Source organism: Kwoniella mangroviensis, assembly GCF_000507465.2.
Source record: "Kwoniella mangroviensis CBS 8507 chromosome 1 map unlocalized Ctg02, whole genome shotgun sequence".
Taxonomy (NCBI): domain Eukaryota; kingdom Fungi; phylum Basidiomycota; class Tremellomycetes; order Tremellales; family Cryptococcaceae; genus Kwoniella; species Kwoniella mangrovensis.
The window spans coordinates 1,897,851-1,924,931 of NW_027062534.1; the positions used below are offsets into that span (position 1 = coordinate 1,897,851).

Genomic DNA, 27,081 nt, shown 5'->3' on the forward strand with positions numbered 1-27,081 from the left:
ACATACACTTTGATTGATTTTGATGGTCTGTTAATTACATCACATTGCATTGCATTGCGCCCACGCTAAAAAGATGAAGGAATCAACGCTTGTGGCGACGACCGTGGCACTTGTGATTTTCCAGTGACATCGTTCAATCAGAAGACGTTCGTTGAATAAGAGAGTGATCGTCAACGTACCAGTTTATTATCATGTACAATACAGATGTGAACAGTGTCGACCATCCGGAAAAGAGATATTTGAACCACCAACCAAGAAAGACATAAAGTAAATGTTGCATCGCACTTACTCCGCTTGGTTTTTGATCGTAGATTTTCGTTTGGAGCTGTGTCTCAGTATCGGATATTTATAGGGCAGGATGAGATTTTCTTAATCGTGACAATACCAAGTCGTTGAATCAAAAAATTTCATACATCAAGCCAAGAACCATGAACATGGGCGCACTGGAACTCCCGTCGGGATCGGACCGTCCGATCATTAAAGATACTGAAGTTAAACACAATCAAAGCTGAATGTATTGAGGGTATACCAATAGCGTCATGTATGCAGTACTGTAGTCTAATGATGACAGGATGGGTAAGGGGGGCTTTTGATATAGGCCTAGTACAGTACACACTATGTCATCCTCTCATTGATCGGTGTACTGTCTCACTTGCTTCTTACTTCTTGACTTTATCTTCTTGATGCCTGATACATACTTTCGTTAGTAGGTTAATTCAGAACCGCCTTGATGGTTCTGACTCTGTGTATATCCATCAATATTAATATTATGGGAACCATACCTCTGAGGCGTGGTTGAGAATGATGGTGAATGTTCCAATTTGTATATATATATACTCTGACAAAGCGAGTCGATGATCAGGAAGATGAATCCGGATGTTTCAGAGCAATACTGGCTCTTCCACTTCAGAATCACTATGATAGTTTCTATTGGCACACCAATCAACTTCATATGGTACGTTACTCTCCCTCTCCTATCTTCTACTTCCCAGCTAACCACTGATTACCATACCTGTATACTGCATTCCCAGTGGCTTCTCCGATCCAAATTGTACCTGCCCTCCAACATGTCCTTGTAAGAACCTTCACCCATGCGCTCAACAATGTTGTTATCGGATCCCGAAAGGTCTAAGCGATAGATCATATCATGAAGCAATGTCCGGCAGAGGTCAAACTCAAGGTCAGGTAGTTTATCCACCTCCGACTCATGGGGGATATGGTAATCTGGATATAGGAAAGAAAGGATGTTGCGGATGTTTGATCATGTAACTATACAACCAATTGACAATCTAGGTTGGATGTACAACACTGAAACTTCATATCGTCATCATAATGATCATTATCATACTATCACAAACTCAGTTCATCGAGAATCCCACCTTCAAGCGCCCGTTTCTACCTCCATAATTTTCTCTTTAGCTTTAGCAGCCTTCCTTACGCCTCTAGGGATGAAGGTCAAGCTACTCTCCATGATTGAAGTGAGATCATCCATATCGACTTCTTGTGCTTTGTCATCCCTTGTGATGGAATGATGGTCATTATCGAGCGACGTGGACGCTGTGTGACCATTCGGATGGTTTTGTGATGTGTCTGTATATGAAGTTGGATCACGTCGAGGTCGTATGAGACTCATCGCTAGACCATCTTCCTGGACGATTGCGTTGATCTACACATCGCGAAAATACAATCAGCTCTTTCAACTAAGCAGTAAGTATAGATTGGCGAACATACTCACACCATGATTGGTTATACCGAAGAAATAGTTTGAAGGGTAGTCTATTGGAAAGCAACAGTCAACAACAATGGCTCGACGAGCTGACGATAATCTGAAAGACTCGGATAGAGAAGATAAGGAAATATGTCCACTCACGATGCTTATCTACCATATGTCTTCTCCGCTTCTTCGGATCTTTGAATTTCCTACCGCACTGACTGGGGTCAAGGAAACATTCAAACTGCGTGAACAGAAACGAAGTCGATTAGCTATTCCCTGCTTTTTAGCCTAACGCTTTCCCAACAAAGACTTACGATTCTTTGTCCATTATCCTTCTTCTGTCTAGTTATGGGATCATGCACTTCCGTATGATGCTATCATTCAACTCTGAATATCAGATAAGCTCTTTTGATATTGTATTGCATTGCTTTTTAATGACCAAATGACCAGACTTACTATTTCCAATAATCTCTCATCAGGAAAAACTTTTAAACACTCTTTCTTCCTTTTCCCTTTATTCATCCTTCCACCTATAAAACCTTCTGGCACCTGCTCATCTGGCGAAGCGAATTCCCTATCGCGTATCGGAACATGACATATCCACTTATGGAACGTATTTTGATGTCTATCCAGCTCTTCTTGACTAGAGTATGACGTCGACGTACCCGGCTGAGAACATGTTGGAGGTAACATGCATAGAAACGGTTTAGTCTCTTCATTGAATGATGAGTGACCTTTATGAAATTTCGGTGGAGGAGGTGAAGGCGTTTGGTACGTTGATTTTAATTCACCTCGAGAGGAAGAAGAGCCGGAAGAAGAGGAAGAAGAGGACTGTGATCTAGCTCTTTTGGAGCGAGCTTGGTATACATCCATGATGAGTTGAAAGCATTATTATCAGCATGTGCAGAAGCAGATAGAAATGAGGACATAGACTGTCCTAGATAGACATTCGAGGTGGACGACCTCCAGCGGGGTCAGGTGCCACATCCAGGTATATCGCCGTATCCCCGCCCACTGAGGGAGAGCACCTTGTCATCGGCTGTGGGCGTAGATTGGTGAGTGAGTGAGTGAGTGAGTGAGCTCAGAGTGTCATTCACGTTCCATTCAATGCACACATACATCGATACCATCTTCTATCTCACTATCGACCTTTGGTATCTTCGTTCTTCAATCGAGCTCACCAGCTTTCAAATCAGGTAGGTAAATACGCTCATCGACATCTCCATAATCGCGAAACCCGCTTCATCGCCCATCCCTTATCGCCATTTTGCTGATCTGTATCCCATATATGTAATAGCCTTATCGACCTTCCAGCCTATCACCTACAGTCAAAATGTCCACCGTCGCTGAGCTCTGTCCAGTCTACGCTCCCTTCTTCGGAGCTATGGGATGTACTTCCGCCATTGTATTCACCTGCATCGGTGCTGCGTGAGTTGATCTCGTTTCTTTACAAGACCAACATAGTGAGGAAGGGACAGCGCTATGAGATGTACCTTTGTTCTTGGCGGCGAGGTGGTACTTCGTACAACTCGATATTATCTTAGTCATTCGTTCATTCATCACGTTCAAAGTTGAAGATCGCATGAGACGGAGGAGATCATCTTTCTAATGCCGATCTGATCAAATTCATTCAATGATGTTGCCGCTCAACCATCGCTGACATCGTATGATTGTTACCAGCTACGGTACCGCCAAATCAGGTGTAGGTATCTCCGCCATGGCTGTCCTCAGACCTGATCTCATGATGAAATGTGCCATTCCCGTCGTTATGGCTGGTATCATTGGTATCGTGAGTCTCTTTCTCTTCCACGTGGACCGGAAGACTTGCGCCGAGCTAAACCAATCTTTGGTCTATGTAGTACGGTCTCGTCGTTTCAGTATTGATCTCTGGTAATCGTAAGTTCAGCTGACGCCTCCTCCAAAGCCTTTTATAGCAGTCAGCTGACAGAGATGTATGTACGTAGTCGCCTCTCCTATGCCTTTGTACACCGGTTTCATTCAACTCGGTGCTGGTCTTTCGGTCGGTCTCGCCGGTTTAGCCGCCGGTTTCGCCATTGGTATTGTAGGTGATGCAGGTGTGAGAGGTACTGCTCAACAACCTAGATTGTTCGTTGGTATGGTGAGTGGGATCCACAATTTTCCTGTTCCATGAACTTGAATCAGATCGGAGTCATCTGAATCTGGCCATGTATCGATAATACCTTACATCGACGCTATGGTCGAAGAATAAATGCTAAACTCGTCTTTCTATCGTCCAGATTCTTATCCTCATTTTCGCCGAAGTATTGGGTCTTTACGGTTTGATTGTCGCTTTGATCCTCAACACCAACTCTACTGTCGATTACACCGTGAGTGGTATAATCTCACTGTGAAGGGCTTCAAGTAGCTAACTAGATTTTGTGTTTTTGTAGTGCTCAATCTCTCAATAAGTTGATCTCTAATCAAAACCAACCCATTCGACCAATCTTCCTCCTCCGATAACCATCATCTTCTCCATACCAACTTCGTTATAAGCCTAGTAAAACCATGTATCCCTTGATCTACCTCGAAAATTATACCGTACCACTCCAAGGTCTCACTAACACAACGTTAGAAGATCCTCACCATCATCCTTATTCTAGATAGTGCTGTTGTGTCCGAATGACAAGTAAATATCTGTGGATGCAACGTCTGAATCAAGCACCATGTGATGCAGCTTGAGTCACCCTTATGAGAATGCTTGTTGACGAGTTGGGAAAAAAACAGAATGGTGCTCTCGTCATGAGAATGCGGTGAACGTGATGTGATGGATGGCTTTCGAATACCGAATACAATCCAACCACCCTGTTACCCACCGAAGATCGCACATTTGACAGACTGATAAAGAATATTTGCAACTTCATGTCCAAGTTCAACAAGCGACATGTCTGCAACAGATGGTAATGGTGTGTTCATGGTCATGTTCATGTTAAATGCATTTTTTGATCTTATTCAAATATTCCCCATCTTTACCTAGACTTACTGTCCACCCTTTTATATTCATCTATATCATGATGGGATTACTCTCTTACCATCTTTCCTTCCCGTGTACCTTCCAAGATCTTGGCGATCGAACCCCAAACCAATTTAGGTGACTGAGCGGCATCTACGGGAGTCCATACGCCAGTTCCCTTATAGTACTCCACGACGGGACCGGTCTGAGCATGGTAAGTCGATAATCTCTTTTTGAGAGTTTCGACATTGTCGTCTGATCTTTGGATAAGAGGTTCGCCAGTTTGGTCATCGGTCATGGGTTTTTTAGGTGGGTTGACTATTCATTGGATGATTGGACAACATCAGACGTGCCGTTTTCAAAATGTATTGTACAGTTTTTTAAATGACGAAACTCACACTCCTTGTGATAACTCCTACCTGAAGAGGGGTGTACCAATCTACCTGTGATTCTAGAGATCAAGAGTGCATCTGGGATTTTGAGCTCGATAGCATGGTCGATAGCTTGTTTGGCATCTTTCAACATCGCGTCAAGCTTGGATGCTTGAGGGACAGTTCGAGGGAATCCATCGAGGATGAATCTGGACAAGCACAGATCAATGGTCAGCGAGGTCTCGACGAGCTTCTTTTTACTATAAATATTTTATGTCTTGTATTGCTTCATAAATATGGAAGACATGATTCTATCGATAGCATGATGTCTGATACTTGATATGCAGGGGAAGAGTTACACTTACCCATTCTTACATTCCGCATTCTCACTCAATTCCTTCTTGATCATACCAATCATGATCTCATCCGATACTAGACCACCTTGATCCATGATTTTCTTGGCCGCTTTACCCAATTCGGTCTGTTTGGCTACTTGACTTCGCAACATGTCACCGGTGGCTAGGTGACAGATACAGTATTTGGAGGAGATGTTGGGTGCTTGAGTACCTTTACCTGTTGGTTGTGAGGGGAAGAATTAGATAAAGAAAAAGAGAGAGTTCGATCTGATCAGCAATACTTCTTGACATGGAGTGAACCAATCACGACTACACCCACCTGCACCGGGAGGACCGATCAATACCATTCTAGGGGCATCTTTTGGACCAAGACCAACAGCGGATTTGGCAGAGTCGACAGCTGAAGAGACGGTCGAGGAAGCTTTGTTCTCGAGTTGGTGGATTTTATCTTGGAGCTGTACGATGAATATCTGTCGATCAGCATTTAACCTGGTAGCCGATACAGATTAGAACCCACTTGAGATACCAAAGTCTTGAGGTAATCTACCTCTGATCCTGAACCAGCAGCTGAAGCCATTTTGGAAGCTATACTCAGCCGTCAGCTCACCTTTTTTTTGCACGGTCAGTACGATAAAGGAATAGACCCACATTAGCGAATGGGGATGATCTAGGTGATCGAAGAGAATGATTAGATGGGTATTATACTTTTGGATAGCTTTTTGTATCTTACGCTTCTGATACTCCCAATATGAAGGGAAAACCGAGGAATCTCGTGTCTGACCTACCACCGAACAACGCCGTGCCAATCCAACCCCATTTACCGGGACATACTCTACATGCAGATGCAGATGCAGATGCCACTCTCACCCACAGCACGGAGTTTTACTCTTTCACCCGGACGTCATTTGCAGTCGATACCACGTGTGAAAGGCAAGTTTGTTGACGCGATTGATATTGATTACGTAGGTTTGGGGGAAAAAGAGCAAGCAAAAGCAAGCTCGGGCCTCGTTTCATTAGCTAGTGCCAAGTGCAAGTCCAAAGTACAGCAAACACAGCAAAAAGATGTCTTATTGGTCTTCATCTCTTGCTTCCACTTGATATATTCATTTATCATCGCTTTACTCGTACAGTGTACTCCTTCAAGCGCAACGCTCATTCATAACGAACCATAATCGATCAACAAGTCGCTCTTTTCACCTTTTACTCGTAAGTTGACAGATCCCCCCTTGACAAAGTCACCTTCCTTTATCCTTCTTCGCCGTTTCTTACACCCTTACCATCGCTATTCAGCTATCGATCTCTCATCTCTTTCCGAATCTCACCCATATGTAGCTGGTAATAGCTCTTGACTAATCTCGCCTTTCTGCGCTATTTGTTAGATAACATAAAATACAGCTCATCAAGATGTTCGCCTTGCTTCCAACTCTCGCTTTACTTGCCATCCCCGCTTTGGCCCAAAATTCATCGTCCACTACTGCTTCGGAAACGGATATCGAAGCTATTGAAGCTCACTTCAAGCGTAAGCACCCTACCAAACTAAACACTTCATCGAAATCGGATATCTGACTGATGATCACCTGCTTTTCCACCATATATAGAGGCCGAGCTTGTCCCTCAACTGATCGAAGAGTTTGACCCTGAAGCTATCCTTACCGTCTCTTTCGGCGGTTCAGCTATCTCACCAGGTGACAAGTTAGACAAGGACGGTAAGTTATCATGTGCCGGATATCTTTCAATACGGATCCTAACTTATAACATGGATGATTTCCAGCTGTCGCCTCTTCGCCTGAAATCACTGTCACTCCTGAGAGCGCCGATAGCGATGATTTCCAAGCTGGAAAGGTGAGTATATACCTTCTTTTGTGTTCAAAGTGCGGTACTGATACTTCTGGGCGTGCGCGTCAGCTCTACACCGTCCTCATGGCCGACGCCAACGCGGTAGGAACCGACCAAAACGTTACCGAACAGACTCGACACTGGCTTGTCAACAGCGTTGGTATCTCTGGTGACTCAGCTCCTTACGCGCTTAACTACACTGGAGCCACTACTATGTGAGTATCAAATGGCATATCCATTCTAGGTTTGATCGCAGCTGATAATGGTTTTGTCAATGACTAGTACCGACTACGCTGGTCCTGGTCCTTTCGAAGGGACTGGATCTCACCGGTGAGTCCTTTTGGCGATAACTCAACTCAGTTGTACACCTTTCCTAAGCTGTGTACTGATGTTCTCGATTTTCGCTCACAGATACGTTATCGCCCTTTACGAACAAGGTGACGACTTCTCTGCACCATCGAACCTCTCCACCACCGGTGTTGCCCTCGGTACATGGTTCCTCAAGAGTTACGTCTCCGAGGCCAAGCTCGGTGATTTACTTGCCGCCAATTACTTCCAAGTTGAGAACGGACAAGCTACTTCTACTGTGAGTGATATCCTCAATGCTATAGAGTCTGCGTATCGTCATTTCGTTTGCGCATGCTGCTCAAAGCTCTAAAGAACGATGGTGCTGATGTACTCGATCTTGGACATAGGCCGAATCAACCACCCCAGTAGACTCAGCCACCCTCTCCCAGGCAGCTTCAACCACCGGATCTGGATCAGCTGCCGCTTCCCAAACTTCCGGTGCGTCCGCCGCTGCCTCAGCTGCTGGTTCAGCCGGTGGTTCCGCCACCTCCGCTGCTACTTCGGCCGCTGCTACTTCCGCCCAATCTGGTGCTGGTAAGACCGGTGTAGCTGTTGGTATGATCATGGGTGCTGTTGGTGTTGTAGGTGCTGTTTTCGGTGCTGCCCTCTAAGGGATGGGATGACGCAGTGGAGGGAGAGGGAGGATAAAATACATATTGATGCTATGGACATTATATTATTGCTTCTTTGTGCTCTTGTCCGCTCGCATCGACTGATAGCAATGATGCACAAAGTCCTTGCAAGTCATACGAAATTGAACAAAGGACTACTTACGTGTCTGACTGCAGCAGTGAGAGTGACAGAGTGGAGACCCCGCATCTTACGAGTGGATTGACACAAAGTTAAAACACGCTTCGACCACTCGTTGGTATCTCTTTGTACCTTCACATCCCAACTGGCAATCTCGTTTCATATATCATAAATAACCAGTCACATCTTGACTACATACAAGCTGAACCTGGAACCTCGAACATCACTCATATCAAAGTTAAAAAAACGAGTCAGTAATCATATCAAGTTGTCTGATATATCATTGTATCTCGTTAAATCCATCTCCAATTCGAAATAGAGGCGAAGAGGATCGGTGGGATATGTGAGTGTGATTTCCAGCTCTGCTAAATTCTTCTGAAACTTGGTTGTAGCTGATAACGAACTATGGTGTACTAGGCCGTTACCTGTAGAGAGGTCACAGGGCAGTGTAAGTGAAATAATCTACTATCACAGCTTGGTATCCTCATCATCGATGGAGTCAAGCTAACCACTGTTTTGGTCCCCAATACATCCTTGCATATTGCTTATCCTCTTCCTTCAATTGATCCACACCATCTACATCTTTCTCAACTCCTACCGAATATTGCCTTCGACCTACTCCACAGGTCTCAGCCCTCGTAGCTCGGTTCCAGACAGCTGCCAACCGCGATGCGGAAGCTACCGCTCGAGAAAACCGTCGAGCAAGCTTACAGCCTGGAACCGGCACTGGAACATTAGGTAACTCACGTAGAATATCTTCATCGGGATTATGGTCAGCTTCACCTAGTCCTAGTCCGGGCACCACACCGAGATTAGGTGATAGTACGACTTTGCCCAGTGTCGAGGGTACTGCTTCTGCTTCTGTTCAGAATAAATCGGATGGTACAGAGGACATCCCGAATGACGATACTTCTACCTTGGACAGTAAGATAGATAAGTTAGATATCAAGGAGCAAACTACACCGGAGAAACAGAAAGCCAAACCGTCTCCTGCCCCTGTAGAGATCAAGGAAATCTATGATATCAATACCAGTAGCAGTCCGTCTAGACCCCCTAAGTCGCCTAAACGATTATCTACAGCCGGGGAAGATGTCAATGGGATGACTGCTTTGCCTGTACCTGTAGCCCCACTGTCTGAGACACCGAAACAACCTGATGTAGAAGAACCCAATAAAACTGCGAAATCAAACGATAGCCCTGCCAAAAAGAAAGGAGGAGACATAATCCAAGAACCCATATCAATAACTGCTAAACCCACTACCACTTCTACACCTACAAAAAAACCTTCGTCATCCTCTATCGGCTCTGCAACCAAGAAGACATCCTCCTCATCTTCAGCCACAACCAAAACACCCCTTCCTACCTCCACATCCACATCCAAATCCTCCGCTACCACCATACCAAGATCGCGTCTTTCCACCGGCCCTGCTCCAAGTACCACCACACCAGCCAGAGCACGTACCTCTCTAGGCCATCAATCTACCACCTCCAGCTCAGCCAGCAAGCGACCACCGTCCACTGCCATTCCACCGGTGGGACGTACCCACAAACCACTCGTTCCATCTCATACCGGTCCAACCCACCGTACTCCCTCTTCGGAGAACCAAAGTCATACTGTACCCAGTCCCTTGAAACCTCACTTGACTGGAACGCCCTCGAAACCCACTGCGTCAAGTTTAGCCAAAGCTCGAATCCCATCTGGACCGCTTTCCTCCCCTGGATCATCTAGGGGTAAGAGGGAATCACTCAGTCTAGGTCGGTCAAATGGGAGGAATAGTATAGGAGAAGAAAAAGGAAGGAGTAGTCCAGCTTCAGGCGAATCGAAAGATACATCCACGCCGTCTAAAACTTCCAGTACTGGTCAAGGGACGGGAAGTAGGCTGTTGCAAGGTACTGCTGCTTCCAGAGCTAGATCAGCAGGTGTACAACACCACGAATCACCTTCGAAAACCGCATCTACGCCGGTGAAAAATTCTACGCCCAAGACTACCTCGACAAAGTCAACTGGGACACCTTCGACATCTTCCACTAGAACGCCAATTACTACTACTAGAGCTAAGACGCCCGCTTCTTCCACATCAGCTCCACGAGTCCGCGTCCGACCTCAAGCGCAGAATTCTGATACACCTTCGAAAGGCACGAACACGCATATCCATGAAGCCAAGACTCCAGCTGTAGGTAAATCGCCAATTGGACGACTTGGATTGGCAGCTGCTGGGATGAAGAGACCTGAGGGACCGATGAGTGAAGTAGGTGAGAAAGCGAGAGAAGAAGGGAAGATTGGTGGGATCGATCAGAAAATCTCGGGTCAGGCAGAGAAAGATGAGGATGGTTTAGAGATATTGAAAGATGATGACCACCATGAGCCAGAGGAACCGGAGAAGGCAGCGGAGGAAGAATTGCGAGAATTGACTGAAAGTGTATTGAAGTCAGGACCTCCTGAAGATGATGGAGCAGAAGGAGAAGATGCAAGTGGAGAGAAAGCACAACGGGATCCGGTAGATAGGCCGAGAACACCCTCACCTACGCGAGAAATAGAGAAGGAAAATGGAGCAACTCCAGAAAAGGTATCGGACAGTTCGGGAACTTTAGATGTAAATATCAACAAAGAAAAGGAGAATTGGGATCAGGATGGTAAGGTGGAAGTTGGTGATGAGAGCTTGGAGGAGATACCTGACATTGAATAAAGTACGGTAGAAGGTGGGGAAAGAGTGTAGTGAGATAAGTCTGACATGTTAAGGATTGTCTATTTTGTCTGTTGTATATAGAAAAGCGGAGATGCACTCTCTTGATGCCTGCATGATATGACTAATGATTGGTAGATTGCATCTAACTTTATCGATTTTTTCCTTGATTTTGATTGGATTTCGTGGAGAGATAGCAAGCCAATATAGGTAGGGAATATCACAAATACTACTTGATGTGATCACGATAGATGGGCTACACATGTACTCGTACATGTTAAGTTTAGATTCGTTAGAGTTTCATTTCAATTCATTTATACTTATAATTGTATTTGTATTTGTATTAAACCGTTTCGTGTATATAAGGTATCGTCATTTTTATGCCCTATTTGGTACAGTATTGTCTTCGATCTATCCCTTTCCTTTCCTTTATTCAAAATGAAGATTGAGATGATAATACAACATATCCGTAGTAAGAATCTAAGTTGCACAATGTCCACCGTCAACCAAAAGGTCCGCTCCAGTCATGAATGAGCTTGCGTCCGATAAGAGGTAAAGTACTGGGCCTGAGCGATGGCAACCCAATCAAAATCATCAACATGAGTCTTTCCAAAGTGATTCAACAATCTTCCTGGGACGATAGATGAAATAGGTAGGACTCACCTCTGAATTCATCCGGGGTAGATAGTCTACCTAACAAAGAACCTTGTAACCAGATTTTGTTCAGTTCTGGTTTTTCGTCTAATTGAGCTGCGGTGAGAGCTGTTCGGATCTGCAAGAGAAGAGATTCGATGATCAGCATGGCAAAAATGGTATGAGAATGAGTGGTGGTAATGGTAATGGTAATGGTAGCATTGAGATTATCTACTCACATAACCCGGTGAGAGTGTCTATGGGATAAAATCGATAATTGTCAGCTTTCCTCATTCAACCTTTGAATAGTGTCAAATCACACTCACATTAACCCTTATCCCCTTTCTACTCCATTCCAAAGCCAGATTCTTTGCCAACTGATTAACACCCGCTTTACTAGCATTGTACGCCGCACATTCAATACCCAAGTTCGCAATATGTCCACTCATGCTTCCCGTCATCGCTATACTAGCTCCATGTACACCGGCCTGACCATCCATCGTTGGATGTCTTTTGAACCATTCTTTGGCAAATGCCTGAGCACATAAAAAGGTCCCCGTGAGATCTACGTCGATGACTTTACGGAATTTCTCGGTGGAATAGTCAACGGCAGGCATCATGATTTGTATACCTGCTGAAGTGAATAGTCCTCTAATTGGATGTTCTTTCGAATCCATCTTGAATAAGTCGGAGAAGAGGTTGGATACGGCATTTTGATCTGTAACGTCTAATGGATGATAGGATATTTCCAATCCTTTAGATTTGGCTAATTCCTCTGCTTTACTCCATTGAGGTTGGGACGGTTCCGGTAAGAGATCCATACATCTGACGCTCGCTCCGCTTTCCAGACATGCATGAGCGATCGTCAAGCCCAGACCACGTCCTCCTCCAGTGATGAGAATGGTTCGATTCTTGAGGTAGAATAACTCGTGAGCTGGTAAGGCTGCGAGTGGAGCTGGAGGTTCGGTATACGGTTTGGGACCTATAGGCGTAAGAGACATGCAATGCAAAAGGAGAAGAGACCACACAGGTATGGAAGTGAGCGTAGGTGGAAATGAAGAGTATCATTTGTTCATTCAACAGGTGTATGTCTTCATCGTGTGTAAGAAGAGTGAAAGACAGACTGACGTGGAGGTGGACCATCTATTGGCTCTTCGGGTAAACCAGCTCTCTTAGATTCATCTTCCTTTACGTGCTCCGCTACTGGTTCTCCTGATGATACAGGTCTTGGAGCGTGTTTCGACGGATGAGCAGCCTGAGGTCGACCACTATCGCCTTTGTTGTCCAGTCGTCGGATGGAAGTGGAGAATGTGAGACGAGTAGAGGCAGAAGGGAGGGCGGAACGAGCTAAGCGCAGTTGAGGTCGAAGAGAGGTCAAGATCCTTGGTGCTGACATTGTTAGAAACAATACTTGTATGTGGATTTGCTGGAATGGCTAGTGAGTGGATATGGGATAGAGGGTGACCAACGGGTTATTATACCTTGTGTCTTCAGGTATGTGTCCCAAAGTTGTGGGTTGGGTGTCGAAAGTTTCATGCACATTTGTTTGAACTTACATCACAGTTGATGTTTATGACATCAATGATCGCCTGGATCCTTTGCATCCTCGGCTTAGTCCGGGTCATTTCAGGTGAACATCCTTTTCATTCATTTGATCATCACTAGCTCCATTATCTGGGCTGGGCAGTACTCCGTATGCTTGGTTTCCCTTCCTTCCTTGCTTCTCCCGCTCCTGGTATCACCTTTATGCTTGCTCTCTGTTTGTCATAGGTGGAGGCACAGAGAGGGGATATCCATAAACCCCACCATTGACTGTGAGAGTTACGTCACAGCGCAGTAATTAACCCTGAAACCTCTTGGAGATGATTCCAATATTACGGTACTTTTAGCTGTGAGCGTGTTCGAGGGATTGACGTAATTTCACTTTGAAATGTATATCATACATGGCTCATACATAGCATGCACTATACATAGTTTAAAGCTACTCGCTAAGCGAGGAAAGCATGTTGGTCTTCATGGTAGTCTAGGTCCTGGAATTCGCGTAGAATGATCTCAATTGAAGCCAAAAGAACACGAACATGCATAACGTGGAAGCAGATAGCCGAAAACCATAACTTGTTGGGTGTTTCTTGTCCCTGTAAAGAACGCTCGCGACCTGGTCATCCCCTGTTAATCGAAATACCATAAGCGAAGCGACACTATAGTCTCATCCTTTGCGCGGAAAAGTGATGCAACTTAGGATGACTAGAAGAACTATGAGATTGAGAGGCATGTTGCAATCTTTTCAAAATATTCTAGTGTGTTCGACACCCTGCACTGCATGATATCATAAGGCGAAGCGACAATCATGCATTTTCGTCGAAGAAGCCAGTATACGTCAGTAGTAGCAAAGGAGCGATCAAGCTCGAGCCTCGATCTTCGTCCCAGCGTGGCAATCCTTTCTGAGACGACCCTTATGAGGGACAGAGGATGCGATACTTGGAGATCCTTAAAGACACATGGTAAGGTATATATACATCGTCGACTTCAACTATGATGATACCAAAAACTATTGCACTCAAAGGCTTCCTCGCCCGTGTCCTCGATAAGTGCTGACAGAGCTGCAACTAGATTGTCAATAGCTCTCAATCTTCCTTGACATGGCTGATTCAACTGCTTCAAACCTGGCCGGTGAAAGCATCGATGACACCTTTCGAGGTGTGGTGACTAAACAACAGACCATGGTTTCGTTGAATCAAGAAGTTGACGATGGAATGGAAGTGTTGTATTGCGAGGTCGTCGCGCCCACCGATTCAGATGGCAATCCGCCGCCCTCACTTCAGAGGGAACTACCCTTTCACGACACTAAAAGTTATCTACTTCGATTCTCCGAGGAACATCCTCCTACACTCAAGTACAACGGTCATACTTTCAGTCCTTCTGGAGCGATATCCACGATCGATCTTTGGGATGATCAGGGATGTGGCCATGAAACACCATACGTCCATTGTCGGACTAGCTTCTGGGCGCCTGTCGATGGCAATGGGCGAGGACGATACAAGGTATATTCGATTCCACACGGATACCTTGAATCCGAGAACGGGATGGCAACCAAGACTTCACAAGATGTCAGCCTCCTTGTTCGAGATCCAAGTGATAGATTCAGTTCCGTCCAGAGACTGCCAGCAAAACAGGATTCGAAGGTTATAGCTCTTTCGTTGGATAAAGAGGGTCAGGGTCAGGTTTGGGAAATCTCCTATGAGAATAGCAAATTCTGGGAGGCTCTCGAGAAAGATACGGAAACTTGGGCGCCTTTTCCTTCAAAGGTCACTGTGTTCACTCGTGAAAGTGGCCAAGAATGAGACACCGACTAGCTTGATGATGGATGTCATAAAGGACTCAGCAATCACCGCTTCACTATAGTCAATCTCGGCCAAGATCCATCTACATAGCCTCCCTCCCCCTGTGGATATACTGTAGAGGCGTGTGAACCTGACTCGTCACTCCTGGGCTATGCATGAATAATTTTCTGAATGTTCCTATAAGTCATTGAATCTTCTTCTTCGGTGTATCTATCCGGAGGATTCATGAGGGAAGCGATAGCCATTATTGTTACTCCTGCTCCACTTGATGAGGTCTCCAAAGTCGTAGAGACGCCTGGACTCACCAGAAAGTCGATTTCTTGTCCATGCCCCTAAACTTCAATGCCATGTCGCCACTTCCATAGCTTTCGGATACGCCATGATCGAGATACCTTCTGGTGGACTGCAGGAGTGATACTGTATGCCACACTGAGATCGGTTCAATCATCCTTTCAAACATCCTGATTCTTCCACATCATAGCTTAGATGATATCATTTGGAGAAGGTCTCGCTTCCAAAGAATAAGGATGCAGCGCACAGCTCATAACATCAGACGAAGGCTACTATTGATACTCTTCCTCCATCCTTTGTAAACGCAGGTGAGTGCTCGGGCAGTCACTCGATACATTTGCAGCCCTGAAATACATATAAATAGTCAGGCTTTTCAATAGCATATTGGCATTACGTACCTCATAATCATTACTCATCTCACCGTGAATCTACAGTAGCTATGGCAGACACTCAAGCAAATACCGATGACACCTATTTAGGCATTGTGAGAAGGGATCACAGAAGTGCGGCCATCGGGATGCGACGACCAAACGTACATGACGAATTCTATTGTATTGATTTCAGTCAGGATTCGTTCAAGATGCCTCCACCTCATCTGGAGGATTGGAAAGGGAAGACTATCCCGGAAGACCAAGAACAGAAATCGATGGTATTTGATATCTCTCAAGCTCAATCAACTGAGATTACTTATAATGGTCAGTCCTTCAAACCTTCAATGGCGATTGTGACTCTCCCTTCAGGCAAGTCATTGAGGAACGAGAGACCTGTCGGCTGCGAGATCATCTTTGTCGAGCCCATCAATCAGGCCAAAGACGATAGGTACAAGATCTTTTCGGGTCCTGATGCCTCGATCAGATGTGATTGTGGGGACAGAGGCGAGATCGACTTACACGAAGCTTCCAAAGCGTCACTATTCATTAAAGACCCAAGTGATACACTTCGTCCTGTCCAAGAGCTGGATGCTACCAAAAGATCTGGGGTCGTCTCGTGTTCCATCAGGGAATCGGGAGAAGGGGACATATGGGTGATTAGGAAAGATGATTACAATCATTGGACGGCTAGATATGATACAAAGGGTGAATGGGATACTGTCAGAGGAGAGGTGGAAAGTTTCAGTAGAGACCATGCTGATCAAAGCACAACGTGAGTTCGATTCGTCTTCCGAATGAATGAAGCTCAATGCTGATGATGCTGTAGATCAAGGGCAGGCAGCTCTGGAATTCTGGATACGTTGTACAAAGTGGGGTTTACCCTCCTTGACTATTATGGCTAAGTCTGCTGTACCTACCCTCCACCAGCAGGTGGCTGATAGCAAAGGGTGGTATCATTTCTTCTAGCAAAACAGATGAGTGAGGTATTGGAGAAGGAGAAGGGCAATATATGCATTATGAATTGGTAGTGAATGCTACGAAGTCCAGGATTCATCATAATCCAATTGAGGGTTTAGGCCAGCTTGGTATATGACTATGAAAGCATGAAATATTTCAAGTCATGCCTAAGCGAATACAGCAAGACCGACAGCCACACCGATGAAAGCGATTGCGCCACCAACAGGGGTCCTTGCAGAGGCTCCGGAGTCAGCATTACCTGATGGTGCGGCAGATGAGGTAGCGGAAGAAGCCTATACAATTATATCACTGGTTTAGCAGGTGTGCATGTCGTAGGCGTGCTGCTGACTCACACTTGAGGCATGACTGGAAGCGATGCTAGTGGCGCTAATGAGGGTTCTGGTGGCAGAATTAGAAGGGGAAGTTGATGATTCGGAGATAACAGCAGAGCCGGTAGTGGTGGAGTTACTTGATTCGAGATAGTACAGTCAGCTGATGAGAACGAGACCGACTCAATGAACAAGACGATACTTACGATGATGAAGTAGAGTTACCACCTGCTGTCAGACTATCACATTCCTCCTTAAGTTGACCGAGAGCGAATTGCAATAGAGCTTCATCATCTCCCGAGAGACCTTCAAAGTTATCTATAATACAGGTAGCGCACTCCTCGTACTCGCTGAGCAGAGATGGTTGACAGATCTCGAGACACGCATCGACATCTTGACCGCCATCACATCTTTGTGCGAACTCTTGGGTACTGGCGCATTTGGAGGTACAAGCGGCGGGGACGTCGTCTAATCCTGCGATTTCACGAGCGATGAGGCTGACAGGAGAGGCAGAAGAGGGGATGGCGACTATAAGTACAGGGGTCAGTACAGGGTGATCAGCAAATGACACGTATGCGATCTTTCAAAGTATAACTTACAGGTTGATACACCACCGAGCAGCGGGATGAGGGCAGCAAGTAGAGCGAATCTCATGGTGGATGTGATGATACGATGATATCGAGTAGTACTGGGAGAGAAGACTGCCAGTCGGCTTTGCATCAATTCACCCGCGTCGAACGAACACTCACTAGAAGATAAGTCACGTTCTGGGTGTCAATTCTGGGAACTACAGGAGCGGTTGGACGTATGAATGAGGAAGGAATGAGTTAGTTGGGCTTGTCATTTTTATACCTATAAAAACCAGGATATGTACATGACTACTTCGAAATTTGAGAGAGTCACGGTGGTGATCGAGATCTCTGCCCCATGGTCTGTGCTGAAACGTTGGGTTGTCTATCTTCTACTCTGCTCTTCAGAAACACCGCTTAGCCGACCTCTTACTGCTTTTGATTGCCTTCCGATCCGCTTGAATTCACCGCGGTGAGTATCTCGAGCTCGAGGGTGATCTGAGCGCTTGAGCAATGCCCATCAAGTGTCATGGTGATAACGCTCAGAGCAGCTTCAGATACAGGTACTTTGCGAACAGACGCTCCGCCACGGCACTCCGGTCTTTCCTTTTATGGAGAGCTGTAACGCATGATGTGTTTATCGACCACCTTTCTTGGCATACCAAGAGCACCAATCGACTGAGTGAGGTCTAGCTAAAAGTACGTTGTTACATGATCAATGAAAACATCCGATTATCTGACCATATACTGATCATCCACTATGACTATGAACGAAACCTCGTCATACATATCTACGTCGAATCGATATCGGAAAGAGCACACAATGACTGAAAGTCCTTACTGCTTCACCTACCAAGAAATACTCAACGAAGACAACCTTCATCCCAAGCTAGTCATCGGTATACGATCCAAGGATCTCACTCAGCTCAAGCTGACAAGTACCAATGTCAAGATCACTCTAAGCCTACCGACCATCACATCCGGTCGTCCGAGCGCGACACTTGACCCAAAGTTCTCAGATAATGATCTGATGTATCGAGCAACCACAAGATCATCATCAGAAGGTAGGGTACATTTCCCAACAATGAAATACGAACAATTTGATACAGATACAAAATCATTCGGTCCACAATATTTGACTAAAGGTCCTCTGATACTGACTCATGCACCTGAGCCAGTCAAGGAGATTTTGGATAGATGGTCTAACGAAGCTTCGACTACCTATGGAGACCAATCCATAAACTATCAACTGAAGAGCGGTACACTCACTGACCTTTGCAGCACGGTTAGGGCTGATGCAGACATGCCGGACAGTAAAGGGTACACCTGGGATGGAGCACTTTTAGAAGAAAACTATGTACTGCGTACCACACTTATGAAATGAGGTGATCCTTTCTAAATTGTGAGATGCTTCGCGCCACCGTCGAGAAGTAAAAAGGAAATATAGAGAGTACGTAAGGGGCATGTCATTCGTCTGTGGCTGGATTCACTTCGGTATAGAAAGGATGTTCAAAGCCAAGGGGGTCTCAAGCAGGTCAACTGGGAATATGCTCATTCTTATGTAGAAAGCAGTAGCATGACCGAACCGGGGAATGAGAGAGTTATACATACATATCAATGCATCATCAATCCCTCTACATGAAAAGTTACCATTCCTCCGGTTCATCTATCCATTCACCCTTCCTTCTCAATTCCCTCTCTTCCTCTCTTATCTTCCTATATCCACCCCATCGGCCTTCCACCCCATCCTGATCATTCCTCTTCACACCTAACTCCCTCCTCAATTCACCTATACCTTGCTCCCACCTCTTCTCCCAATACACACCTACCAGGCTCTTCCCCTGTTTACCCTCCCTCAGAGCCCACGGTACCCAATCCCTCAGCCATGTTTCTCTTCTTTTTAAGCGGAAGGGTCCAAATGTTGAAGAGAGTGCCGCGACGGGTAAAGACATGTTGGAAAATTCGAATACCTTCAGTGAGAGTTCGTGAGGTAATGTAGGAGGAAGTGAGAACAGTGTATGGTAGAGGTCGTGCGTCTGTCGATAGCGGAGCATCGTATATGCCAAAGTGGGTGAATCGATATATTGGACCTTCGGTCAGACAATCAGAATTTAGCTCTGAATGAACTCGATATGCTGAATAGTATATTACTCACAGGTGCTCTCGCATCAGGATCTAATTTGCCATCATCCAACCATTCCCAATATTCTCTCCCTAACGTACCTCTCTTCAAGTCCCTCAGACCTACTAGCGTATCGGAAGATATGGTCGGTCGATCTTTCAATATCTGTCTACCTTCAGGATGTAATGTCATCCTATGGTGTAAAGACGGTAAGAAGGTCGATGCGGTCGATTCAGATAGGGAAGCTACGAGATCACCTCGAGAGGTCCAGACGCCCATCAGGCCTGATCCGACTGCTAAGAGGGCATTTTGGGAGAATGATAGTGGGGTGTGGCCTGGATAATTCACCGGGCGGGGAGAAGGGGTGAGTAGTCGAAGGGAGGGTTTCATCTGGAATTGGAGGTTGAGCGTTCCGTGAGACAGACGAGTTGTTTATACGAGACTGAATATAAAGGGATATGAGATTTATAGCTGAGCAATTCTCCGGCAATCTTCTATTGTGTGTATTTCTTGTTGATAGTATATGACACCATATGCAAGATTCAGAGGCTCATGATCCTTTCTTGGAATGTCCAAAACATCCCTTCATCTCTCGACATCTTCCGACGGGTTATTCGACCCACGTGGCAATTATCCCAATCATCCTGTCAAACTAATTCATAGATGTATATAATGTACAACAACCACAAATGACCTCTCTATAAGCCCGGAAAGAAACACTGCAACCGAAAGGATCTGCCAAATTGTAGATCGACACTACTCAGCCTCCTCCTCATCTTCATCCTCACTCTCGACAACCTTCCTCCTTCCCCCTCTCCTAGGTTTAGGCGGCGGAGGAGCTTTCTTCGGCTGTGCTTTAGTTGCAGCTCCTCTTGTAGATCTCTGTGGTGGAGCGGGCAGAGCTTCTTCTTCCATTTCTTCATCTTCATTATCTTCTGGGGTGACTGCTTTCTTGCCTCTTCCTCCAGCTTGAGGTCTCTTAGCTGCCCTTCGCTTAGCAGCTTTAGTCTTTCTCAATACGTCAGCTTCTAAGGCTTGGTCTTCTAATCCCTTGGCTTGATGCTCAGTAAGGATCTATCGAGCGTTGTATGATCAGCTGATTTCCAGATAAAGGAGCCGGTATACTTACAGCCTCGAATTCCTTAAGCTCAGTTTCAGGTTTGTTGGCAGCTTTATTCGCTCGAGCCTATATGACTTTGTCAGCTATGTCATTTGAAAATGAGCTTAACATGGTAGCTCACCTTGGCGAGTATCTCGGTGAACCTTCTAAACACAGTCTCTTCGTGCAGTTTATCCTGGTAGAACGGTAAGCTACCAAGTCAAATCGGTATATTAGCAATGACGTCCATAAACATTTCGAATACTCTGGCACTCACCCTTCAATGAGCTTCTTCATGGATCGTTCAGATTTGAAAGGTAACAGCGATAAACAGAAAGAGATATCTCTCCATTGTCTCTCTTCAGTGGCCAATCTGAACCGCTGACATAGTTTCTCGACGATCGATTCAGCTTGTTTATCCTGCGAAGAAGGCGCATTGTCAACTCTGCTCTGACTCTTCGCATCGAAATATCTGCAATACGATGTATGCTTGTTGACGAGAATGACGTTACTCACCTTCTCAATGAAAGTGAAAATAAACCTCATCGTTCTCTCAAAAGTATCTTCATCGACTTTATATTGTCCAACCGACAGATGACTGATGACATCTTGCAAGTTGTTATACAGCGCATTATCCTTGGTCGATAATTCAGTGAAGAACAATTTGGCCAAATCTGAAATTCGATTATCTTTGTCTTCAAGGCATTTGGCCATTTCTCCTAATTGTCCTTTGACTTTAATCATCCCGTTCAGGATCAGATGGGTAAGTACCATCAGAGTGTTCTTCTTGACTATTTGGTCAGGGTCCGATAGACCTTGATATAACCTTTCAGAGTTCTATATGAACAACCAAAAATATATACATCAGCATGTGATTGATATTATTGGAATGCGATGAATGAGAACGAAGACTTATACCCACATCATCGATCATACTTCCCCAACAGACTGCAATATCACCCAGAGCAATCACGATGTTACTTCTAACCACTGGATCTCGGCTTGTCTCCAGTATCTTGAAAAGGAGCAACAAGTGAGATTCGCAGAATTGCGCAGAGACACACATGAGTTTGGTGAGGGATAGAGTAGCAGCTTGACGCAGAGAAGAGTTCTAATAGTGGACATGTGATTATTACATGTGATTAGCCGCCAATCTGGTTTGTCAAGTTACACACCAATGAGCAGGAACGGAACTCACCTTGTACCTCTTCGGACTAGCACAGATTCCAGCGATCATCGGACCATACACAGCCAATAGACTTTTATCACCAAATAACAATTCTCTCTCCCTAATACCAGATATCAATTCGCCGATATCGTCTTCAGCATTTCCAGCTACCGCATCAAGATCGTTCGAATCCTTTTCGGCGGCTTTAGCAGCTGCTTTCTCTGTTTACCGGGGGAGACCATTAGCATAACATTCTACCTGCTGACCGATTATGAGGTGGGATCATCTCATATCTCATTGTATCAGATCACTCACGCTTAGCGGTCTCATCCTTTCTCCTCTTGAATTCCCTCTCTACCAGTTCGAGATACACGATATGTTTGATAGCCACATGACCCACTATGAAGACCAACTGTGCTAGCTTGAAAGAACCAATCTGATCTTTCTTTTCGTTTTCCGGTGGTGGAGTTGCCATACTATCTTGGCTGTCTGGCGGGGGAGTTGCACCATCCACTTGCATCTCTTCATTGTTGACATTGGTAGTCTCGTTCACATCTTGAGGCGGCGTAGTAGCAGTAGCATCCTGGGTCGAAAAGGGCTTCTCGAACACTTTCACCGTTAGATCCTTGATGATCTCCGAACATAGCGCATCAGGTTGTTCACCCAACAGATATATCGTATTGATAGCTTGTTCGGCCATACTGAACCATTGTGGGGATTTAGGTGAATGTTCGATTATCTCCTGTAATTTTAGGAAGATGGGATTTTCCATCGGTAACCTCATTGTTTTGTCGCTTAAGGAACCTGCTCATATAAATGACCTCATCAGCGCAGCGTTCCGTCAAGAAATTTGTCATAAGTATGAGAACGAACATACCTTTGACCTTCTTGGCTGATCCACCTAGTCGCTGCAAGGCTATACAAGTATACCTGGCCAGGACGAGGTCGTGCTATTTGCATTATCAGCTATGCGTCCCATCTTCCAAAGTGAGGATGAAAGCTGACTAACCATACCAAAATGTCCCAAACCGATCTTTAAGAGCGATTCCACTCGTTCGGTGACCACTTCTCGCCTGGCTAGAGCTAACATCCCAAGAATGATGATTGCACCTTGACGTTGAGCTTTAGGGATTTCCTGATCCGTACCTGCGTAAAATTGGTCGTTAGTGCTGAATGTGCTTTGTTGTGCACTGGCAATCCGATGAACTCACTATATACCTGCCAGAGCTTATTCACCACATCATAATGTACTCCACCCTCAGCCATCATTGTCCGCATCAACTCCTCCAAAGAAGTCAATTCAGCAAGTGTAGCACCATAGGTTCGTCTATACTCATCATATATCAGCTTGAGATACAAAAAGTTTTCAATGATAGTTACTACTCACTCGATCATATTCTTGGCTATCCTGTTAACCTGCTGTTTCGCGTTCAAGTCAGGAACTACATCAAAGTACAAACTCCTATAACAATCGATCAAATTCGCTCTAATTCCTTTTGTCGCTCCCGCCTCTGTAGATCCACCGGTGGGATTCCCATCTTCGTTGGAAGTAGTAGGAGCAGGTACAGTCGAGTTGTTATCTTTGGTCCATATCAAGTGTAACATCGTCTTGATTCCAATTTCGTTCGATTGCAGATCGTATTCATAAGCTATTCTGAAGAACCTCATAGCTTCCAGCACTTCCGTCTTGGTGGTAGAAACCAACAATTGACATAAAGTAGGGATTGCCCCTTCGAGCTGGTTGATAAATTTCAGAGCATCTGAATAGTATTTCTTGGTTAATCGTAATTTATGGATCAATTCGGGATCCAAAGTAGACTGTTCAGCTTGAATACCAGTTATATCCAATTGCGATTGTCGAGGTTTCTTCTTCTTGATTTTAGGTTCTTTCTTTACCGCCTTAGGTCTAGGTGTACCTTCACCATCTTCCTCCCCATCAACGTCTTCTTGCCCATCCACATCTTCCTCCACCTCTTCTGCCTCTTCCTCGTCCTCGTCCTCTGCCTCCTCGTCGTCATCTTTCTCTTGCGAATCATCTTGATCTTCCTCATCGACCATCCCAACATCTCGCTTGGCCCTCTCCAATTCGACAGCATCGACTTTAGCCAACTCGGCTTCAATCTTGTCGTACCGCTCTTGCCACTCTGCTAGGTTCAAGGTACCACCATGCAGCGCACCGAAAGGGTGGGTTTCGAGGAGTTTACAGAGCAGTTGAATGGCATATCGTCGAGCGGAGGAGGTCTTGTCTTCGAGGGTACGAATGGTGAGTTCGGTGATTTGATGGCGCTGTTTGGGGAATTTGGCGGGAAGGCTGAAAGGCGTCAAAGTTGGTGAACAAAATATCAACCGGAGCGAAGGTTCATGGGATTATGAATATCACAAGCGCAATAGGAAGACACTTACTCGCAAAGCTTGATAATGGTGGTTAAGACCTTACACCTAACCCAACTGTTCAAATCTAGAAATCGTTCCATGAGTAGCTCAAAGTATTTCTTAATCTGTTTAGCTTTCTGTTCCTCGTCGCCTTCGTCTGATAGGGACAGATCTCGAATGAGGAGACCAATGATCTCCACTACAGCCATTCGCATGGGATGTGCCTGTGGGAAATGAGTGGATGTGATATCAGTAAAGGTTGTATGGTTTGTGGTGACAGCATGAGGGAGAATATGGACATGATTGTGTTTTCGCGAAAAGAGGCATGACTCACATCACTATCCAGATGACCCAATAACAAAGGCATCTGCTTAGCCACCACTCTAGGACTCAACTCCGCCAACTTGATCAGGAATTTACTAAAACTTCTCGGTCCTTTCACATCATTATGTGCGAACGTCTTTGTCGAAACATCCCTCAAAACCTCTTCGGACAACTGGGTGAAATCGAATTCTTTTTCTAATATCGATAAGAGTTCAGCCATAGGTTCAGAGAAATGTTCGAAATACGTTAAATTCTGAATGATCGACGTCTGAGCTCCGAATGAATGACCATGGAATTTAACCGATAAACAAATAACTTTATATATACCTAATTTGATCTCTTGATTCTTGAGGTACGATTCGTTTTCGGCAAGTTGATAAGACGGTTTAACAAAACATGATATGAAGGATTCTTTCTCTGAGGATGTACGCCATATACGTCCTGATGGGATACGAAGTACCTTGTGCATCGTACCTAACACGAAAGGAATCTGATCTATCCATACAAATGATGTCGAAGAAGAACTGTTTTTATTCGTAGTTTTCTTTTTCCCTTTACCACTCGTTGTAGTTGGAGCCACTCCACCATCAGATTTACCTGCCCCTCTTTCAGCGGAGGTGATAAACCACTGTAAGAGGAAAGCCCACATTTCCAACGGTTGCTTGTGTACCATTGGAGCGTCGATATCATCCGTTTGGATTCCTTGTGATCCCACCAGTCCCAAGACTGCATTGGCATGACTGGTAAGACTCGATAATATGACATCTAACAGTTTGGTCAAGATTGGTCCTGTTATATTGGGTGAATCAGAGTATTTGAGGATAGATTGGAAAACATCGAAAGTGGATGATTGGGAATGTACGATGGACTCTGGATCATGGACGATGGATTCGATGGCGGATGATAGAGATTCATCGATGGTGGATGTGCGCTGAGAGGGGATGTCGACCTCTGCCGGGATGTGGTAGAGAGATAGATCTGAGAGAGACAGAAGAGATTCTTGGAGGTTGAATTCATCGGACATGGTGCAAATTGGCCCCAACAGCTGAGAGTGGGCCAGGGCTAGGACAGTTGAAGGGAAGGTGTCACCCCTTGTCGGGGTTTACTCAGCTTGAGGATGGGTATATGAGTTATATGTATAATGAAAGCCGTCAATAAAGACAAGATGAGGAAGATTTGTCTTTTTCATTTGCTGGTTATTTTGTTTGTTTACCCATTATCCCCCCTCAACGCGTCGTGCAATGCGAGAAACACGCGACAGAATTACCCAATCTGGCAATCACACCTCCACATCATCCATCCATGTCGAATGCAAGCTCATACATGCAATAAGATAGTGTCACTATGTATAATGTGTATAGGTACAAGAGAGATGACCAGGGTGGACCATTAGATCTCACCGTATCCACCAGCTTTGAAGACACCTTCTTCCTTAGCTACGATATCTTGAAGGGCCTTGAGCCAAGCTTGGAGTTTGGGTAAGACCTCCGATTGGGGTTCACCGAGTTTGGGATAAAACGTAGCTCGGTATGGACATGCTTTCATTGCGAGCTGTACAATCAAGTTTAAGATTATCTTCAGCACCAGACTCATATGAGACTCGATGATAAGTCTAAGAGGGCGGGCGGACTTGATTGTGGGGTATTGCAAGGAGCATTCCCACTCAACTCACATAGAAAACAGGTCGGACCATCATTCCATGATATTTCTTCAAACTGCCTTCATAACCTTTTGTGAAACTCTCACTCAGTTCTTCATTTGGATTATCCAAGTTGATCTTCAATCCCAACGAAGTGAATTTCAATCCTCTCAATAACCACATCAAAGCGTCGGTAGCTACCCTATCTTTCGCTTTGGGAATACTGGCCTTTTCTGCTGCCAAGAGGGATTCGAGGGTTTTACCGGATTCGGGATTGTGAGCGAGATAGGCTCTTACTTTCTATCGAGGTACCAACGTACCATCATTGTCAGCTCAGATCCCATCGTAGATACGGACAAACGGGGAGATCAATGAGCTTACAGCGATGTTACCTGTTAAATCATTCTGTACGACGACAAAGGCTGGGTTACCGAAGAGACCTAACAATTCGGAAGATATCAGCTATATATGAGCCGAAACATCTAGCTTAGCTGGTCTGAGATAGATATGACTACTCACCAAAGATCTTGACGAGGTTCTCGGCAGCCTCGAGGAATTCGGCTGTGTCTACGCCCGCCTCGGTGATGGTCACTTCGGTGAAGGACTACAGAAAGAGTGAAACACGATCAGTTTCCACAGATTCGCTCTTGCCCGCTCGATCTTTCACGGATTCAAGGAAGCCTTCATCGTCGATTGGTCGCTTGGACCTCCATAAGAGTGATCAAAGGAGATGCCGACGTGACGAAGGGAGACAAGGATTTGTTCAGTCGATAAGGTATGATTCCTCACTCACCTTGGTGATGGTCTCGAAGAACTGGGGTTGGGCCATGGTGTA

The 27,081-nt window shown here is 45.3% G+C and overlaps 13 protein-coding genes across 13 annotated transcripts; 6 read left to right on the forward strand and 7 right to left on the reverse strand.

Annotated features, from left to right (window-relative positions):
• Positions 1-1,381: 1,381 nt before the first annotated feature.
• I203_105813 (uncharacterized protein) lies at positions 1,382-2,587 on the reverse strand (the record flags this gene model as incomplete). The annotated part of the gene is made up of 5 exons (XM_019144965.1): positions 1,382-1,666; positions 1,736-1,776; positions 1,871-1,955; positions 2,029-2,088; positions 2,171-2,587. 5 exons carry the CDS (start codon positions 2,585-2,587, stop codon positions 1,382-1,384), a joined length of 888 nt encoding a protein of 295 aa, XP_019006300.1.
• A 460-nt stretch (positions 2,588-3,047) lies between these two features.
• On the forward strand, positions 3,048-4,143 carry I203_105814 (V-type proton ATPase proteolipid subunit; the record flags this gene model as incomplete). Its single annotated transcript, XM_019144966.2, has 6 exons — positions 3,048-3,142; positions 3,395-3,503; positions 3,574-3,610; positions 3,679-3,833; positions 3,973-4,062; positions 4,126-4,143. 6 exons carry the CDS (start codon positions 3,048-3,050, stop codon positions 4,141-4,143), a joined length of 504 nt encoding a protein of 167 aa, XP_019006301.2.
• A 609-nt stretch (positions 4,144-4,752) lies between these two features.
• I203_105815 (adenylate kinase) lies at positions 4,753-5,989 on the reverse strand (the record flags this gene model as incomplete). Its single annotated transcript, XM_019144967.1, has 5 exons — positions 4,753-5,003; positions 5,084-5,265; positions 5,422-5,629; positions 5,732-5,867; positions 5,930-5,989. The coding sequence occupies 5 exons, from the start codon at positions 5,987-5,989 to the stop codon at positions 4,753-4,755; spliced, it is 837 nt and encodes a 278-aa protein (XP_019006302.1).
• An 827-nt stretch (positions 5,990-6,816) lies between these two features.
• On the forward strand, positions 6,817-8,207 carry I203_105816 (uncharacterized protein; the record flags this gene model as incomplete). Its single annotated transcript, XM_019144968.2, has 7 exons — positions 6,817-6,931; positions 7,011-7,118; positions 7,184-7,254; positions 7,318-7,463; positions 7,531-7,578; positions 7,660-7,834; positions 7,944-8,207. 7 exons carry the CDS (start codon positions 6,817-6,819, stop codon positions 8,205-8,207), a joined length of 927 nt encoding a protein of 308 aa, XP_019006303.2.
• A 110-nt stretch (positions 8,208-8,317) lies between these two features.
• Positions 8,318-11,033, forward strand: I203_105817 (uncharacterized protein; the record flags this gene model as incomplete). Its single annotated transcript, XM_065517842.1, has 3 exons — positions 8,318-8,370; positions 8,764-8,794; positions 8,973-11,033. 3 exons carry the CDS (start codon positions 8,318-8,320, stop codon positions 11,031-11,033), a joined length of 2,145 nt encoding a protein of 714 aa, XP_065373146.1.
• Positions 11,034-11,510: 477 nt separating this feature from the next.
• On the reverse strand, positions 11,511-13,059 carry I203_105818 (uncharacterized protein; the record flags this gene model as incomplete). Its single annotated transcript, XM_019144969.1, has 5 exons — positions 11,511-11,596; positions 11,694-11,802; positions 11,903-11,920; positions 11,990-12,645; positions 12,792-13,059. The coding sequence occupies 5 exons, from the start codon at positions 13,057-13,059 to the stop codon at positions 11,511-11,513; spliced, it is 1,137 nt and encodes a 378-aa protein (XP_019006304.1).
• Positions 13,060-14,302: 1,243 nt separating this feature from the next.
• I203_105819 (uncharacterized protein) lies at positions 14,303-15,004 on the forward strand (the record flags this gene model as incomplete). Its single annotated transcript, XM_019144970.1, has 1 exon — positions 14,303-15,004. One exon carries the CDS (start codon positions 14,303-14,305, stop codon positions 15,002-15,004), a length of 702 nt encoding a protein of 233 aa, XP_019006305.1.
• An 871-nt stretch (positions 15,005-15,875) lies between these two features.
• I203_105820 (uncharacterized protein) lies at positions 15,876-16,568 on the forward strand (the record flags this gene model as incomplete). Its single annotated transcript, XM_019144971.1, has 2 exons — positions 15,876-16,438; positions 16,493-16,568. 2 exons carry the CDS (start codon positions 15,876-15,878, stop codon positions 16,566-16,568), a joined length of 639 nt encoding a protein of 212 aa, XP_019006306.1.
• A 222-nt stretch (positions 16,569-16,790) lies between these two features.
• Positions 16,791-17,606, reverse strand: I203_105821 (uncharacterized protein; the record flags this gene model as incomplete). Its single annotated transcript, XM_019144972.1, has 4 exons — positions 16,791-16,916; positions 16,977-17,091; positions 17,159-17,480; positions 17,552-17,606. 4 exons carry the CDS (start codon positions 17,604-17,606, stop codon positions 16,791-16,793), a joined length of 618 nt encoding a protein of 205 aa, XP_019006307.1.
• A 738-nt stretch (positions 17,607-18,344) lies between these two features.
• I203_105822 (uncharacterized protein) lies at positions 18,345-18,905 on the forward strand (the record flags this gene model as incomplete). Its single annotated transcript, XM_019144973.1, has 1 exon — positions 18,345-18,905. One exon carries the CDS (start codon positions 18,345-18,347, stop codon positions 18,903-18,905), a length of 561 nt encoding a protein of 186 aa, XP_019006308.1.
• A 262-nt stretch (positions 18,906-19,167) lies between these two features.
• On the reverse strand, positions 19,168-20,033 carry I203_105823 (ubiquinone biosynthesis protein COQ4, mitochondrial; the record flags this gene model as incomplete). The annotated part of the gene is made up of 2 exons (XM_019144974.1): positions 19,168-19,611; positions 19,677-20,033. 2 exons carry the CDS (start codon positions 20,031-20,033, stop codon positions 19,168-19,170), a joined length of 801 nt encoding a protein of 266 aa, XP_019006309.1.
• A 366-nt stretch (positions 20,034-20,399) lies between these two features.
• I203_105824 (uncharacterized protein) lies at positions 20,400-25,631 on the reverse strand (the record flags this gene model as incomplete). The annotated part of the gene is made up of 14 exons (XM_065517843.1): positions 20,400-20,717; positions 20,773-20,829; positions 20,885-20,954; positions 21,020-21,162; positions 21,259-21,579; positions 21,665-21,853; positions 21,941-22,131; positions 22,226-22,714; positions 22,788-22,860; positions 22,920-23,056; positions 23,122-23,237; positions 23,298-24,221; positions 24,314-24,507; positions 24,618-25,631. The coding sequence occupies 14 exons, from the start codon at positions 25,629-25,631 to the stop codon at positions 20,400-20,402; spliced, it is 4,236 nt and encodes a 1,411-aa protein (XP_065373147.1).
• A 365-nt stretch (positions 25,632-25,996) lies between these two features.
• I203_105825 (uncharacterized protein) lies at positions 25,997-27,075 on the reverse strand (the record flags this gene model as incomplete). Its single annotated transcript, XM_019144976.1, has 5 exons — positions 25,997-26,158; positions 26,280-26,546; positions 26,628-26,686; positions 26,766-26,850; positions 27,040-27,075. 5 exons carry the CDS (start codon positions 27,073-27,075, stop codon positions 25,997-25,999), a joined length of 609 nt encoding a protein of 202 aa, XP_019006311.1.
• Positions 27,076-27,081: the final 6 nt, after the last annotated feature.